The sequence below is a fragment of the Gadus macrocephalus genome, chromosome 22 (assembly GCF_031168955.1).
Source record: "Gadus macrocephalus chromosome 22, ASM3116895v1".
NCBI classification, from domain to species: Eukaryota; Metazoa; Chordata; class Actinopteri; order Gadiformes; family Gadidae; genus Gadus; species Gadus macrocephalus.
Genome location: NC_082403.1, coordinates 8,661,943 through 8,678,765, shown reverse-complemented (window position 1 = coordinate 8,678,765; position 16,823 = coordinate 8,661,943). Strand labels below are relative to the sequence as shown.

Here is a 16,823-nt window from a genome sequence, read left to right as displayed (position 1 = left end):
TTAGCTAATATATGAATCAATCAAGGTTCGTCGAAGATGTTTACGTATACAAAACAAATATTTGCGGTATAACAACTACAGAGCGTCTTACGAAATATTACGATGATCATTGTGGAGTGTATTACGGTAAAATATTTACGACATCCTGCGTCATTCTGAATTTGCTAGAATGCGTTACGGCATTGTTGACAACTGCGTGTCCTACGCCTGACGCCTAAACTTTCTCACGGCCTTCTCATTTATCTAAGATGAACCGAATATGAGTGTTTTTGATTTATTTCGCGGCTTCTTCGGGGTTCCCGGAGGACAGTACCGTGGAGACGGCCGAAGGTAAAACCACACTGCTGTACGGGCTCTACGAATGATAGCTAACTAGTACGCACGCCGTATTAGCGGAGAAAGTCCCCCGATCTCGCAAAGTCAAAGGCACCTGGGATTAGTAAATACAATACTAGTTTGATAGTTTCCCCATCCCATTTTCCGAATCAATAGTAACAATTATTACTGTTTCAGTATTGGTTACTCTTTATTGCTATATTTAACAGACTACAATTTTATCCAATTCGACTGATTGTCATGTATTTAAAACAAAATTAAATCTGTATCTGTACCAGGGACCCATTTTTCGATGGCATGACCCACGATGATGATGATGATGATGACGATGCCTACCAGGAGGATGGATTCCCCCAGGATGGTTACAGCGGAGACCAGCGTGAACCCTTTGATAACGCGTTGAGGTTCGGTTTCAGTTTTGGACCCAATGGTATGAGAATCGATGAGCCTCCTCTTTTTGGTCACGTCCTCAGAGGGATGGAGGAAATTTTCTCTCACCTGAGTCGGTTCGAGGAACAGCATGGAACCGGCCCCTTCGGTAAATACCTACATGTGCGCTGTACACATTTATACATTTAGAGTTGCAAAAAACTGTTAATGCAGATGTCACGAATAATATAATATTATGTTCTAACGTCAGAATATAATCTGCCCCCTTTTCCTGCTACCCCAACTCATTTATGTTCTGTTATACTCCTCAGATATCCCAAGAATCATGCCCCCATCGCATGAGGGGTCAGACAACAACGGGCAGAGATCCTCCAGTGGCAATGCCCTGAGGGACTCCATGCTGAAATCCCAGGAGGACGCCATACAGAGACACCGGGCCCCCGCAGTGCCGCCCAGGGATGAGGACGCACCACGCCTCCCCAGCTCTCCTTTTCATGGCTGGAGCCCCTTTCCTAAAGTAAGGAACCAAACAATGTGTTGGCCTCCTCAGCACAGTAGCAGCCTGTGTGTCTGGGTCTCATTAGTACATATGGCTTTTCTCTTGTTCTCTGTAGTTCAATGACATCTGGACGCAGGGGCCAAAGGGAAGGCCAGAGGGGCGTAGGGAAGATGGAGGTGACACATATTTCTTACGGCCCGTTCTTTTATATCCATATCTACATTTATAATTGTGACGGCGGAAGGCATTGTGACCGTTGTTGTATCACTCTGTTTAGATCTGGATTCTGCAGTTTCCTCTGGCGGCCTGGATAAGATTCTTACCCCGCGTCCCTCCGAGACGCCCAGCCAACCAAGGTCTAGGTCTTACTTTCAGTCGGTCATCGTCAGCAAGGTGGTGAAACCGGACGGGGTGAGAGACACCGCCCGATATGGCTGCTCGATTATGGAAAGAATCATAACCGCTATTATTTTGGTCAATATTGAAATCACGATTATTCAAACGATTATTTTTTGAGTTTGAAAACATCACAGCACCGATTATATTAGTTTTGTGATCGTTTGACGCTAAAGATTAAAATTTGATTATTCGCACAGCCCTACTGCCCGCCATGCCTGACTAATACTACTGCTGAGAAAACTATGACCATCTATGGCGTTTGCATCTCATATGACACCACGGTAACATCAGCTCCTGACTCGACTCACTTAAAGGATCTGCTAAATGTACTGTAATTTCACTTTCACTTTTCACTTTTCGTTGTCATTCTCGTAAACCCACATTCATGTGCCACACGCAACAAACAAAAATGGCATGGGATGATGCTTTTGTTGCCACACGTAACTCTTCGAGAGCGCACGGGCGCGATCGCTGCTGAACATGGCGGACGTCCATCAGACACGTGTTGACAAATGAAAGCTGCAAAGACAAGTTCACCAGAGGTGGTGCTGTGCCGGCAGTTTGATTCTAGTGTTGGGTTACTATTGAAAGCATAGAACAGCCACCCACACATGTCCTTATGGGGCCGATGGCAATCTGGCACAACCTTTGTTGAACCTAGCGTTCATAAAATACATCAAATATGGAGCGACGACTTGGCAGTGAACAGCGTCTCAGAATACGGGTCGAGGTATTCTGAGACGCTGTGCATCTGTCCCGCTTGTGTCAGTCGGTGGAGGAGCGGCGCACCGTCAGGGACGGCCAAGGGAACGAGGAGACCACCGTGACCCGCTCAGGAGCCCAAGGGAACCCAGCGGCCCCCACTAAAGGAGACGGACCCCTGGGGGCCGGTTAGTACGCACTGCTAAGTATCTGCTGCTTACAGGGAAATGACTGACCAAAACATGAGGCCTATTGCTGTGTTGTTTCAATGAATCTGTGTACAGTAATCTTTTAGAATGAATCACATAAATGAATAAGTTGATTACATTGCTGTGCCTTGTTTAGTTTGGAATAGGGATTTTGCCGATTACGTCATACTATGGCAAACCGCTGCAAGTGTTCAGCATTGGCTCTTTGAGAACCTTTAATGAAAACATTGATTTGATTTATTTGGAACACAGACATCTCCAAGGGCATTCCAAAGTGCAATCACTTATTTCCATCATGGTGCCTAACATGACTGGTATTCTTTTGAGGTAAGTCTGTAAAATGTGCCCTCCTTGTGTTCAACCCCACCTCAGGCGGTGGACAGCTGTTCTGGGACCTGCGGGATGATGGCTCCATGTTCCCAAGGTTCTTCGGCGGTTTCAAATAAACTGGAAACGATAAGGGAAGATGAAACTTTGTGTTCGTTCAACCGGCTGCGACAGTCTTTTTGTTATTGCAGGCTGATATTTTATATTTTTCTGTTGTGTGTGTGTGTACATATGGAGTTGGGTGAATGCAATGGCTGGGAAACTTCCACATTATTAATGATTATATGAGTTATTGGGTGAGCTGGCACTGCCAAAAGAAACGCCTTGCCATTACGAGCCAGTTTAATAAATATGAATGATTTAAAACAACAGTTTTCTAATTGGGCTGCACAGATTCATTTCTAAATAGATTAAAATGAAAACATAAAAAATTCTCATTTCAATGATATTATCATTTACTATTCACATGATCTCACTTTATTTTTATATTCCCCGGCTTTAAGCCTATATGTGTATGACCATGCAAAATAAAGTCTTAATATATTGATACTGTTTTCATTAATTATTTGTACATTTATTTATTACATTTATTAACAAAAACGTAAATCCTCTTCTACAATAATGGGAGGAAATGTGTGTGTTGATCAGACCCATAACAAATGACAGTTCATATAACTGACATTCAGTAAAATTAAGGAAATATTGAACACATTTGTACATGGCCTTTTCTTCAGAATCATTCATTTTGTTGATATTCCTGAAAGTGTAGCTTGATGGCCTTGGTTATAACAACTCCCTTGAAGGGAAGTCAATCTCGTAAAAATATCTCTGTTAGTGTAACTTTTTAATCGTGTAATAAGATACTAATGCCACTTCCCGGACTAGAGCTTTATCTTTGATAGTAACAAAAGTGGAACACACACACATACAAACAACACTTTGTCTCACTCGAGACAAGACTTAAATACTAAACAACAGTAGGATTGACTCTAAAGGTGGATGACCATAACACAAGGCCACATGAATATAAGTCTATTTCTAGAACCTTGGAAAAAGAGAATTGATCCCGTTCTGAGATCTTTAGTGGACAGAGAAGAGGATGGATGGCGGGAAGAGGACCCTACGAATCAGGAATGTCTTACTCCGCCAGTGTCTGAGTGAATTCTTGTGTAGCTTCATCGTTATTGTGAGTAAATCCAACTTTGCTTTGCTTTTGCTCTGATAACAATATATACTGCTTGTAATTCTGAGGTTCAATGGTTTATTCAAGGCTCATTACCTGAAAAAAAATGTAAACTAGTCCTCATGGGAATACACCTAACACAAAAGACAAAAGGAATACGATTACACGCATGAGTTGAACGTTATTGTATTCATCGCTTTCTTGTGATTTGGGGCAGTGAATACTTCTACAATAGAGGTCAACATAGTTGCAAACAAGCATTAAGAAACAGGTTTGGTGGCTCTGGAGGAATCTCTCTTTGTTGTAGAGTGTGACGTGTTCAATGACCTGTTAGCGATACAAATGCGTGATCGGCAGGCATGACGCCCTGTGCCTGTAACAGCCCGCTTGGCTTTGTTTTTCTCCTCCTCCTCCTCCTCCTCCTCCTGCTCCTCCTGCTCCTCACCCGCCCCCTCCCCAGATGTTTGGCTGTGCAGCACTGGCCCAGATGAAGACCAGCCGTGGAGCCAAGGGTCAGCCTATGTCGGTGAACTTGGCTTTCTCAGCAGGAATCATGGTAGCCATGTACCTGGGCCGAGACATCTCTGGTAGCCTCCCACCCCCTCAACCATGAGCCCCAGGAGCCAACGGCTGCTAAGGCTAACATGTATACCTGTACTTTTGTCAGTGTGCAAGTAAAGCATTCGATAAATATTGGTTATACAATTATTCCAGTGTGTGGATTCTAAAATAATTGTATGAAAAAAAGGCAAGTGGACTAATTAACACTACTTAATTAATATCGGTATTTAGACCAATCAGAAAAACATATTCCATTCCCGATTAGATATAAAATATAAAAATGGCAACGATAAATGAAAGATCTCCTTGACATCCACCTCAGCCTAGGCCTCGTCTTCAACCTTTGACCTTTCCTACCGGTATGCTCCCAACAGGAGCCCACTTGAACCCAGCTCTGTCTCTGAGCTTCTGTGTGGTGGGTAGTCTGTCCTGGTCCAAGCTGCTGCCCTACTGCCTCTCTCAGGTGCTGGGGGCCTACGTGGCCTCCGCCCTCGTCTTCCTCATGTATTATGGTACGCATGATATGTCCCCAATGTTAAGATTACTGATGTTTCGGGAAGCTAATAAATAAGAACAATATGTAAGGCCCTTTGAGCGGCTTGAAAAGCACTGATTAAATGCAATTAATCATGAACTATGAAATTATTCTTATTATTGTTATTATCAATATATGTTTTGGGGGATTTGACTTCATTCATGAATGAGATAATAGTGTTAGGACTCCCTCCTGAGTCGTGCTATATCTGTTGTGTCTCTTTTGGTAACTGTCCCAAGAAGAAGCCATTATGGACTTCAGCGGTGGCGTCTTGGCGGTTTACGGACCAAACGAAACGGCCTCCATATTCGCCACCTACCCGTCCAGCTTCATGTCTCACTGCGGCAGCTTCCTGGATCAGGCGAGGCTGAATGGGTCTTAACCACCAATAGTAACAACAGGAAACATGTTTGATGCTGACAATTATTTTGGGCGTATTTGACCGAACAATGTAGGGGCGAATCCAGGAAAGGACAAAAGGCTTTGAACTGGGAATCATTTGGAGGTCAATAAGTGAATTTTCAAACACTTAGAAGCACATTCAATAATAAATAGAATTATAAACGAGTCAAATAAAAATTGACAGATGACTTTATTTTTTGCCCAGTTCATTTCTAAACGTGTGTGTGTGTTTGTGTCTTCGTCTCCCCCCACCCCCAGGTGGTGGCCACTGGGATGATGATGCTGTCCTACCTGCCCCTGGCGGACCCCCAGAACAGCCCTGCGTCCCGGGACCTGCTGCCCCTGCTGGTGGGCGTGATGTTCCTGGGGGTCTCCTGCTCCATGTCCTCCAACTGCGGGGGCGGGGTCAACCCGGCCCGCGACCTGGGGCCCCGCCTCTTCACGCTGTTCGCCGGCTGGGGGACCGAGGTGTTCACGTGAGTCCCCTACTGACGGACCCCCTAGAGGGGGTTAGGGCACGGCGACCGGGGCCATTCTCCAGCTGGTCCACCTCACTCTCAGATTCATTATACTTTATGTCATGCTTCATTTATCACATTTATCTCTGGTAGCCTCACAGCCCCTCAACCATTTAGCAGTCGATAAATATGGGTTTAAAAAAATGATTCCAATGTTTGGGCTCAAAACTAATTTTTCCCATTCTCCCTTTATTCAAAGTTATACAATTAGAATTAGAAAACACAAAAGTACAGCAAGGAAAGTAAAAGGATTTACTACCAGAGTATCGTCAGGCTATGTCTACGTCTGCGGCTGGTCACCTGTTGCTATACTGGCTGATTATGTTTTATGTTTTCAGTTTCAGTTTCGTCATGTGATTCGTGTCACAACCCAATCGGCTCTGTCCTGCGTTTGAAAACCTGCAGGTGCTACAACTACTGGTTCTGGGTCCCTATCGTGGCCCCCATGCTGGGGGCCCTGCTGGGCTCCGGGGTGTATGCCGTGTTTATCCACTGGCATCTGCCCGGGGCCGGGCAGGACGAGCCTGACGACGCCTTGGTCCTCACAAACCTCTCCAACTCTGGGGAGAGACGATCAACAAATGTCTCGTCGAATGGAGAGGATATGGCCCAGATCAGGCTGGATTGAAGATAAACTGTCGGTATATATTGGAGGGAAGAGTGCAAAGAAGAAACTGGTACAATGCAGTTGGTTTTGTTTCAGCTGCACTCCTTTTAAGCACTGCACTACAGCCAAAGTATCCTTCAATAGGCAACTCAGTGCCAATATGTCTTAACCAGCACCTGCCAATGATAAAGAAAAAACTAAGCTAGGCCAAGAAAAATGTAATCACTAGTTTGAAAAAATTATTGGCAATGTGTTTCGTTCTCTGGTTGTTCAATGAAATATGCCTTATCTTCCATTATGGATATTTGATTGAGCTAATTGTTGTGCAGTAAAAAAAAAATTCATATCTTATCAATTTATTGATTTAATCCGAAACCATAAAAAACAATTGCCTTATACGTGCAAAGAATAATATCTGTATACACTATTTGTAGTCTGTCACCAGAGTTTGATGAAGAATAAAGAATGACAATTTTGGACAATGGTACAAACGTGCTGAGGAATGAAGACTCTACTGCTGTCAACACCCAATCAAATACCAGTGATTATCAAAGGTAATTAATATCAGCTGAGAGAAAAAACCAACACACACAGCCAAGCTAAAAGCCCAGTTACCAGTTCAGAGGCCGACGTTGTCCAGAACATATGAGTATGCTTGCAAAATGAACTATACTCCACTGGCCCAGACCGGCTCACCACCCCCACCACCTCATCAGTGCCATAAAGTGCATGACGCGGTTTACACTTCGAGTATGAAAAGGCAGGCTTTGCCCCGTCAGCCAGAGAGCGTAGTAGCGCTGCCCGGGTCAGATGTGTCTTTCAGGGCCCCCGCTGCAGTAAAAGACCCTGTGATGGAAAATCTACATGTTATGTTCAGGGTCTTATAAAATGTAATTCTTAGTGTTTCATGTGATGTAATCTGGTTTCACATCCCGTTCTTGGAATCTTGCTATTCTGCAAGGTCTTCTAAAATGTAATTCTTAGTGTTTCATGTGATGTAATCTGGTTTCACATCCCGTTCTTGGAATCTTGCTATTCTGCAAGGTCTTCTAAAATGTAATTCTTAGTGTTTCATGTGATGTAATCTGGTTTCACATTCCGTTTCCATGTTGTCTGTAGTTTGGTTTGGGCCTGTTTTACTTGACCCCCTGGGGAGCGTAGAGAAGCAAAGGGTGATAAGGAACCGCCTCAACCACCTCTGAAGAAACTTCAATCAATAGATTAACATCTGGTTAACAAAGGTTTTTGGTTTATTGGGGCCAACTGCCCTCAAGGATCCGATCTAAGTGTATAAAAGCTCCTGACTTTAGCTACTCAGTGGACTTGTCTGAGCGTACCTTCAGAGAATGAAGTAACACGCAAAGAGGAGCTCCCATCTGAGGCCTCAGATTATTGTAATGTATGCCTGTTATGTTGTTTGTTGATGCATGTTGTGATGTCCAGTGGCGGCTCGCCTATAGAGGGCGCTGGGGCGTACATAATTCCGCCAATCAGCGTCGTCGAATTTTGTGGCTTTGGGGCGCTGAAGATTCAGCCCCAAGCGCAGTGCACCGTCCACTGCGCGTAACCGCAGAGATGAGCAACATGGCGACTTCGAGTGCTGCTATCACTGTTTCCATGGGAGTTCAGCTACGCCCTAATTCAGTTAAATCTTTACTTTTGAATCCCTTTGAAAGAAGAACATTCGCAGAAAAACTGCAAGTAAAAGAACTCGGACCAGACAAGCCAGAAGTTAACATTAACCAAGAAACAAGAGAAAAGGATAAAGCCTCCTACAAGAGAAGTTTTTCCCGAGGTTGGTTCGATCGAAAGGCTTGGTTAACTAGCTGTGGGGATGCCAATGCAATTTTTTGTTTTCCTTGCATACTTTTCAAAACCGGTGCGTGTGATAATTCATGGACACAGACAGGGGTGACAGATCTGAAACATCTGTCAGAACGGATCAAGAAACACGAGCGAGCAAGAGTTCATATGAACAACTGTGTGAAGCTAGGGCAAATTAGCATAGCTGCACAACTAGACCTTCAGTGTGCATATTGTATACAGTCCTCTGCAAACCTATTGTGGCATCATGCCTCCAGTGTGCATATTGTATACAGTCCTCTGCAAACCTATTGTGGCATCATGCCTTCAGTGTGCATATAGTATACAGTCCTCTGCAAACCTATTGTGGCATCATGCCTTCAGTGTGCATATTGTATACAGTCCTCTTCAAACCTATTGTGGCATCATGCCTTCAGTGTGCATATTGTATACAGTCCTCTTCAAACCTATTGTGGCATCATGCCTTCAGTGTGCATATTGTATATAGTCCTCTGCAAACCTATGGTGGCATCATGCCTTAAGTGTGTCTTGAATCACCACACACAAGTGTGTGGAATTCATATTTCATTGTATTGGTTTAAATGCATACTAATGCAGTATGTAGATATATTTATTTTTTTGTGATCAATTTTTTATTGTATTTTATATTTCATACAAGAAACAGTTACACATATACACAAGTAAGACAACATAACACATATAATACTCAACCATACTCCCCCCAAGCCCACCCACCCCCAGGTCTTGCCTCCCACAAAGACAGAATCAATAATTTGAGAAACTCAGCAAATTTGTTCAATAGGCCTAATACTAACATGTGAAATAAAAAATAATAAAAAAAAATAATAATAATAATAAAAAAAAAAAAAAAAAGGAAAAGGATGAAAAAGCAGTGAGTAAGGCGTAGATACAGTAAGCCATGACTACCCTCCCAACATACTGTTAATAAAGGTGGACCATAAGTTAATATTTCTAGCTTGGGCGCCATGCATACTGGCCACAGATCTCTCTAATTTAGCCAGATCTATGACTGTGTTCACCCAATGTTGGTAGGACAGGTCATGAGGAGCTTTCCATCTCTGTGCTACAAGCTTTTTAGCAGCAGTAAGGCCTACCAAAAACCAGCGTTGGTGCATCAGAGAAAGATCTAGACCCGTAAAATCACTCAGCAATAAGATAGTTGGGGAGCAGGGGATGGTACGCCCAAGTACTATAGACATCCTATTGGATACCATACTCCAAAAGTCGCTCACCCCAGGGCACTCCCAGACCATGTGAACAAAGGTACCTATAGTACCAAGAGAGCATAGCTGGCCGTTAGGAGATGGATTTAATTTCATCAAGAATAATTTATGAGGAGTGCAGTAGAGTCTGTGTATGAAATTGTAGTGAATCATCTGATGGTTGGGATTACGCGAAGATAGGTCAAGCTTTGACCAGACTATGGACCAATTGATTGTAGAAGGTGCAATTGAGAGATCATGGCTCCAGCGACTATCCACTTGCAAAGGTTTTTCTGCATGTTTGGACATAAATGTGTATAGAGCAGAGACCAAGCCTTTGGTAGATGAACTACCACATATTTTATGAATTGGATGAGGCACCATGTTTTCACCCCAGGGGACTCCGTATGCCCGTAAGGCGCTGCGGAGTTGTAGGTAGAAGAAAAAGGAGGTGCCGGGTAAATTGTAATGCGATTTCAAGTCCTGAAAAGATCTGAGCGCATTATCTGACATAATGTCGGAAAGGGTATTAATCCCTTTATCCCTCCACTGAGGGAAGGACATCGGGTGACCACCCAAGCAAAGGGCGAAATTATTAAATAAAGGAAGGTGAGGATGGAATTTAAAGTGAGTGCTAGAGTGTGATTCCACAGTTCTCCATACGGCAACAAGATGTGAGATTAAAGAGATTAAATTTGGATTTACACATTTTGAGAGGGATGTTTGAGTAAATAACATCCTGAAGCCTATGTGGTATTACTAGATGTTCCTCTAATGAACGCCAGGCTACCTGAGCCTCTGGATCTAACCAGGTATGAAGAGATCGAAGGGTTGAGGACCAAAAATAAAACTGGAAATTTGGAAGTCCAAGGCCACCTGAGAGTTTGTGCCTCTGCAAAATAGACATTTTAATCCGTGGGCGTTTCCCTTTCCAGACATACCTGGAAACAAATGTATGTAGTTTATCCCAGTGACCAACTGGGGGAGCTAAGGGAAGCATTGAACTACAGAAGTTGACTCGCGGTAGGATGTTCATCTTTACGATAGAAGCTCTTGCTCGAAATGAATTAGGAATGGACGACCAACGCTCCAAATCGGATTCCACCTGCCTGAGAGTCGAGTTATAATTAACCGAGACTGTAGTTTGTAATGAAGGAAAAATCGATAGACCTAGGTATTTAAAATTGTCAACTACTGGAATAATGTTTGGTAAGGAAGCATGCCTCATAGTGTCGTTTAGAGGAAGGAGAGCTGACTTAGACCAGTTTATTTTGTAGCCAGAGATACTCCCGAATTTATCAAATATAGACAAAATATGTGGTGTAGATTTAATTGCATCACCAAGATAAAGCAAAATATCATCACAATAAAGGGAGATGAAATGATCTGTTCCATGGACAATAACAGGAGTATGGGTTGACTGACGCACCGTCTGGGCCAGAGGTTCCAAAGATAAAATGAATAAAAGTGGAGAAAGAACGCAGCCTTGTCTAGAGCTGCGGCCCACTGGAAACAACGAAGAACAGATATTGCCAGTCATTACCATGGCTGAAGGGGAGGCGTAGAGCGTTTTAATCATGTTGATGAAATGGATACCAAATCCCATATGCTGAAGGACAGCCCATAAATAGTGCCATTCAAGGCGATCAAAAGCTTTTTCTGCGTCCAGAGATAATACAGCACAGGGAGTTTGGACCTCAGCAGAAGCTTCGACAATGTGCAAAAGTCTGCGAACATTATCAGAGGATAAGCGAGATTTTACGAAGCCAGTTTGGTCAGGGTGAATGAGCTTATTCATAAGGGGCTCAAGCCTTAGTGCAAGCACTTTCGCAAAAAGTTTAACGTCAGCATTCAAGAGCGATATAGGACGATAATTTGCACATTCATTTGGGTCTTTCCCTTTTTTATGGAGTAAGGTGATTGTAGCGGTGTTAACATCCCTTGAAAAGGAACCACTTGAAATGGCATGATTGATCATGTTCAGCAGTGGCGTCTTTGCATTAGGGGCCAGTGGGGCACGGCCCCACCAGAGAACGCTGCCGTGCAGGGCACGATTATACTTTTCATTTTTTTTTCAAAAATGTCATTGAGCATAAGTTAATAATACATTAATTGTTAATAATTAATTACATGTCCGCAGTTTTAATTTGATGAACGCAATTGTTGTAGTGTAGTAGTTGTGTGTGAAATAGTTCGTTGCTCCGTCTCGTCATTTCCGCTCGGTGGGGCACAGCCGAGATGGCCCCGTCTGCTGCAGTGTAGAAAACTGGTGCTGTTGCGCGAGCAAGCGCGTGCGCAGCGCCCGCTTCTGTTTCGGCGGTGGGGCCAGAAGTTTAGTGCCCCAAGGCTCTTCTCATTGGCTGATTTGTAGAAAGGGCGGGGTTTACGGCGGGAGCCGATGGTTAACAAAGGTTTTTGGTTTATTGGGGCCAACTGCCCTCAAGGATCCGATCTAAGTGTATAAAAGCTCCTGACTTTAGCTACTCAGTGGACTTGTCTGAGCGTACCTTCAGAGAATGAAGTAACACGCAAAGAGGAGCTCCCATCTGAGGCCTCAGATTATTGTAATGTATGCCTGTTATGTTGTTTGTTGATGCATGTTGTGATGTATCTTTGTTCGTACTTTTATTACAAATATATATAACCACTAATTGTCAACAGTATTGTGTGCTTTTTGCATCTAAATATCTCATCTGCTTAGACGCAATATCTGATACAGAAATTGCCACGACAACCCCCACTGGCAGTACGCAGAGGATCTGGCAGAGCCGTCTGGCATGATGGAGAGACTACTGAGAAAGTGTAGAGTCCAGAATCAGCTGGTGAGGGAGTGCCTGGCGGAGTGCCTCGGAGTTTACATCGTGATTGTGAGTTTTGATTTGAGGACTGTTTGTGTATTTCGGTTTGTGTTATGTTTTGTAAATTGGTTTAAAGTTGGGGTTTGGGATTAACAAAGAATGGTATCTTGAATGTATGGACGATTTTGATTAAAGTTATTGTGAAAATATGCAGTCTCTTGCCAGTGTTCAACATGATGTTGACAACAAACACTGTCCATGGTGCTCCCTGAGTGTATTCTCTCAATGGCTAACCAAGGACTTTGGCCCAAGCACAGCCACAGAGAAAGACACATGTGTCAGATGAGGAGAAAAGACAGATATTATGGAAGTGTTTAGTGAACAATTTTGAGTGTGAAAAAACGAACATTCAACAGGTTGGTTTTGTTATATTGCTTTCTTGATGCTGTCTAATCTAATCTGAAATCGCTGCGCTTGCGTTTTCCAACTCATTTAGTTGGAATAGGGGGTCCATAAACATCTGCGCATACTTTGATTAGACAGACTGACAAACTGTAAAATAGGTAGATTGTAAGGTGTGAAAATTCTTTCAAATAACAAGAGATTAGATTCCGTGTTATTCTCATTGCACAACAGGCAATGAAAAGTACTGTGGTATCTAAGCAGATAATGTTGAAAACCGAACTGCACATGCTACCAAACCTAATGCAGTGTACGTGTGCAGTTAAGGCTGCACAGGTAAATAAACTGGACAATAAGGGCAGTGAATTAAACGACATCAAGAACAGCCCTACGGTTCAAAGGTCATCGCCGATAGTGACAATTGAAATATGTCTACTGGAGAGATGCAATAACCCAATAAAGAGATGGGCTTTGTGTGCAGTTGTTTGGCTGTGGCTCCGTTGCCCAGGTGACAACCACGGAGGACCAGAAGGGCCAGTACCTCTCCATAAACCTGGGCTTCGCTCTGGGGACCTGCTTCGGGGTCTTCGTCTCCCGGGGGGTGTCAGGTAAGACCCCGGTAACGCGTCACTCAAGTGTAGCGATAGAGAAGTATCTACTTGGTTGTTTGAGTGCCCGTATACGATATACTGTAGCTTCGCTGCACTCTTTTGTTTAGACTTGTCAATGTCGTGGGGTCAGGGGAATGTTGTTGCGAGTGTGTTCGACTCCCAACTGAAAAGCTCCTGGGTTCGATCCCCGGTGACGGCCGCCTACCAATGAACAGGCTCCTTAATGACTTGTGTCTGAATACACTGTACGCTGCTTTGACCTAAATAGCACTCGCGCTTTTATTGTACTAATCGAGATTTCAATTTTCGGTTATTGACATCTAACGTTTTGTTTTGATTTGTGCTTGTTGTTTGTTGTTCCAGGTGCTCACCTCAACCCCGCCGTGTCTCTGAGTCTGTGCTTTCTGGGCAGGCATCCGTGGATCAAGCTCCCCTTCTACGTCTTCTTCCAGGTCTTCGGCGCCTTCCTGGCGGCCGCCACGGTCGCCCTTCAGTACTATGGTGAGGCTGCGGCCGGCTGGCTCCATTCATGAATCAAACATACACACGCGTGTCTTTGCCTAGCGGGTGAACAGGCCGTTCAGACTGTAACTACCCACCCCATCCCATCCCCTTTTTATTCTGCAATGTAGCTGATCACTTAGAACAGGTGTGTGTGTGTGTGTGTGTGTGTGTGTGTGTGTGTGTGTGTGTGTGTGTGTGTGTGTGTGTGTGTGTGTGTGTGTGTGTGTGTGTGTGTGTGTGTGTGTGTGTGTGTGGCTGTGAGTCGCCAGTCACTCATCATGTCCCCGATGCTGCCCTGACCCCATCTGACCTTTGACCCTGTGCGTGTGCACAGAGGCGATCCTGTTATTCGGCGACGGTCAACTGCTGGTCACGGGTCCCAGGGCGACGGCGGGAATATTCTCCACCTATCCCGCCGGCTACCTCAGTCTGTGGGGGGGCATCGTGGACCAGGTGAGTCCCCATGGCCACGACAAACCCCCCAGCAAACTCATTTATATCTATGAAGAGAAAGCAAAGGGATGAATGTTGTGTCTCTAGCTAGACCCTTTACACAGACGTTCATCATAGGACACTCAGGTACATCATTTGATGTCCAATGGCACATGGTCCATGGTCAATGTTTGGTAAGGTCACTAGTCTACTACCCAAATCCTGGTACATTAAAGGGCAGACGCAGACCATAATTCTCATAAGGACGATGAAAAGGGTCTAACGGCTTCTTCAACTCAAGGTCGAAATCACATCACCCCAAATATGCATGTTTTGTGCATCTCCAGTAACTGCACCATATTGCTGCTTTTTAATGATTTATTTTGTTCTAATGTAGTATGTTCGACAAGGGTATATAGACTATACATATGTGCCTACGTGTTTATGTATCTGCCAAGCGAAGCTAGAGGCAATGTCCCCCCCGGTGTGGACAATGAGGTTGTATAGCATCTGTGGCGTCATGCTATCGCCGCTTTAAACGGTGGTCTGTTTTGAAATTCTCCGTCCCAGGTGATCGGCACGGCGGTATTGCTGGTGTGTGTCCTGGCTCTGGGGGACGCTAAGAACTCCCCCGCGCCGCCCGGCTCGGAGCCCGTGATGGTGGGCGCGGTGGTGCTAGTCATCGGAGTCTCGATGGGCTCCAACAGCGGCTACGCCATCAACCCCGCCAGGGACATCGGACCACGTCTGTTCACCTACTTCGCCGGCTGGGGAGCCGAGGTCTTCCAGTAAGTGTTGTTTTGATGAACTGTTTCGTTCGGATTTGTTATTTACATTTATTATCATTCAGTCGCACTAATCCAAAGCGACTTCCAAGCTGAGAATACAATAAAAAAAAAATGGTGTAGCAACAATAAGAAGCACCATCAAGGTCTTCATTGAGTCGGTTGCTGTCGTGGCAGGGCTGGAGGTGGCTGGTGGTGGGTGCCCCTCGTGGCCCCGTGCCTCGGGGCTCTGCTTGGATCCCTGATCTATGAGCTGTTCATTGAGGTGCATCACCCGGCAGACCATACCCTGGATCAGGGGGCCGCAGAGGGGACCAAGACTCTGGAGGTGGTCGACTCTGTCTCTGACCCGCCAATGAACAACAAGGGAACCTCGTAACAGTCACTGATGTCTTACCGCCTTGAGGTGGTCCCAATGGGTGACTGCTGCAGCTTCTGGAAACACGGTGGTGTATTTAAGCTTGGTAGGCCTAATTGTATGTCTTTGTACATGTATATGACCATGATAAACCACTTGTTGCCTTGTTGTAATGTATAGTGATGCAATGGGTTATATATTTGAATACGTCCATGATCTGTCTAATAGATGGGTGTTTTGCATCAGCGCCTAACCGGCGCGTGACTGGTGGTTAACCAGACCAGTTGATGAAGGGTGATGCTGTTAAATGCACACAAAGTCACCAAGATGAGTTTGGTTCTGCTGTAAGTATAGATCATTAAAAAATGTACGATTTGAGAAACCAGCAAGTCTTTTCTCTTTCACACATTTATTTTCGAAACAGCACAAAAGTGTATGGCATTTCAGCAAGCAGACCACAACCATGGGAAAGGAAAGGACAATGAGTTCTCCACTATTGGGTTATATAAATATGATATGACATAAAAAGATACAAAAAATATCCATCCATAGGCCTCCTTCAGGTCCTAACGGAGGTTGTTTCACAACATATAAAAAAAAAAGTAAAGTGAATACAGCAAGCACTGATTTTGTAGATTTGAAAAATAAAAAAATGTCTCAAGATGAGTGTTTGTATTCAGACATCAAGACGACCCCCCCCCCCCAAACAACATTCTCCCTCTGCATTGAGATCACAACGTATAGCTACCTCTGGGTTACGGATTTTCCTTTTCGATACGCTTCAAATTTTTCAAAGAACTTAAATAAAAAAAGTGGGGAACAGTACAAGTACAAATACTATATATATTCACATTTTCCATCGCAGGCAACGAAGCTTTGATGTTTTAACTTTGACGTGTAGTTATATATATTTACATGGGAACTCTTGGTGTGTACAGCCGGTGGAAGGACATCTGATCTCATTCGCGTTCAATGACCTCGTTCTTGTGCAACACGGCTCATAGAAAGTTCTGGAACATTTATAACGGAAAGGCCCGCTGGGGATTCTCTCCTACCGGCCGTTTTGTGTTAAAGTATCTTTAGCACTACTGCATTATCCAGTAGAGGGATAGATCGCAACATACATACACAAATAACAGCAGTAATAGTTTTATATTTATATATATTTTTATATATATAAATATTACAATATCGCAACATAAAAATCAGTGTTTAAAT

At 44.1% G+C, this 16,823-nt stretch overlaps 3 protein-coding genes across 3 annotated transcripts; all 3 read left to right on the top strand.

The window, feature by feature from the left end:
- The first annotated feature begins 154 nt into the window (after positions 1–154).
- Positions 155–3,411, top strand: hax1 (HCLS1 associated protein X-1). Its single transcript, XM_060042839.1, has 7 exons — positions 155–330; positions 615–874; positions 1,038–1,243; positions 1,341–1,401; positions 1,503–1,636; positions 2,394–2,514; positions 2,908–3,411. The coding sequence occupies exons 1-7, from the start codon at positions 260–262 to the stop codon at positions 2,979–2,981; spliced, it is 927 nt and encodes a 308-aa protein (XP_059898822.1). The 5' UTR covers positions 155–259; the 3' UTR covers positions 2,982–3,411.
- Positions 3,412–3,547: 136 nt separating this feature from the next.
- Positions 3,548–8,101, top strand: LOC132450747 (aquaporin-10-like). Its single transcript, XM_060042840.1, has 6 exons — positions 3,548–4,048; positions 4,506–4,632; positions 4,981–5,118; positions 5,384–5,502; positions 5,802–6,019; positions 6,467–8,101. The coding sequence occupies exons 1-6, from the start codon at positions 3,962–3,964 to the stop codon at positions 6,687–6,689; spliced, it is 912 nt and encodes a 303-aa protein (XP_059898823.1). The 5' UTR covers positions 3,548–3,961; the 3' UTR covers positions 6,690–8,101.
- Positions 8,102–12,448: 4,347 nt separating this feature from the next.
- On the top strand, positions 12,449–15,987 carry aqp10b (aquaporin 10b). Its single transcript, XM_060042842.1, has 6 exons — positions 12,449–12,582; positions 13,397–13,523; positions 13,890–14,027; positions 14,365–14,483; positions 15,033–15,250; positions 15,425–15,987. The coding sequence occupies exons 1-6, from the start codon at positions 12,493–12,495 to the stop codon at positions 15,624–15,626; spliced, it is 894 nt and encodes a 297-aa protein (XP_059898825.1). The 5' UTR covers positions 12,449–12,492; the 3' UTR covers positions 15,627–15,987.
- Positions 15,988–16,823: the final 836 nt, after the last annotated feature.

What these genes read in the sequence shown, in the direction of transcription:
- LOC132450747 (XM_060042840.1), top strand. Translation starts at nt 3,962, where the DNA reads ATGGATGGCGGGAAGAGGACCCTACGAATCAGGAATGTCTTACTCCGC. An exon ending in TGTGTAGCTTCATCGTTATT is followed by an intron (nt 4,049 to 4,505) that starts GTGAGTAAATCC and finishes CCCCCTCCCCAG; the next exon opens with ATGTTTGGCTGTGCAGCACT. An exon ending in CGTCTTCCTCATGTATTATG is followed by an intron (nt 5,119 to 5,383) that starts GTACGCATGATA and finishes TGTCCCAAGAAG; the next exon opens with AAGCCATTATGGACTTCAGC.
- aqp10b (XM_060042842.1), top strand. Translation starts at nt 12,493, where the DNA reads ATGATGGAGAGACTACTGAGAAAGTGTAGAGTCCAGAATCAGCTGGTG. An exon ending in TCGGAGTTTACATCGTGATT is followed by an intron (nt 12,583 to 13,396) that starts GTGAGTTTTGAT and finishes CTTTGTGTGCAG; the next exon opens with TTGTTTGGCTGTGGCTCCGT. An exon ending in GGTCGCCCTTCAGTACTATG is followed by an intron (nt 14,028 to 14,364) that starts GTGAGGCTGCGG and finishes GCGTGTGCACAG; the next exon opens with AGGCGATCCTGTTATTCGGC.
- hax1 (XM_060042839.1), top strand. Translation starts at nt 260, where the DNA reads ATGAGTGTTTTTGATTTATTTCGCGGCTTCTTCGGGGTTCCCGGAGGA. An exon ending in GCATGGAACCGGCCCCTTCG is followed by an intron (nt 875 to 1,037) that starts GTAAATACCTAC and finishes TATACTCCTCAG; the next exon opens with ATATCCCAAGAATCATGCCC. An exon ending in AGACGGACCCCTGGGGGCCG is followed by an intron (nt 2,515 to 2,907) that starts GTTAGTACGCAC and finishes ACCCCACCTCAG; the next exon opens with GCGGTGGACAGCTGTTCTGG.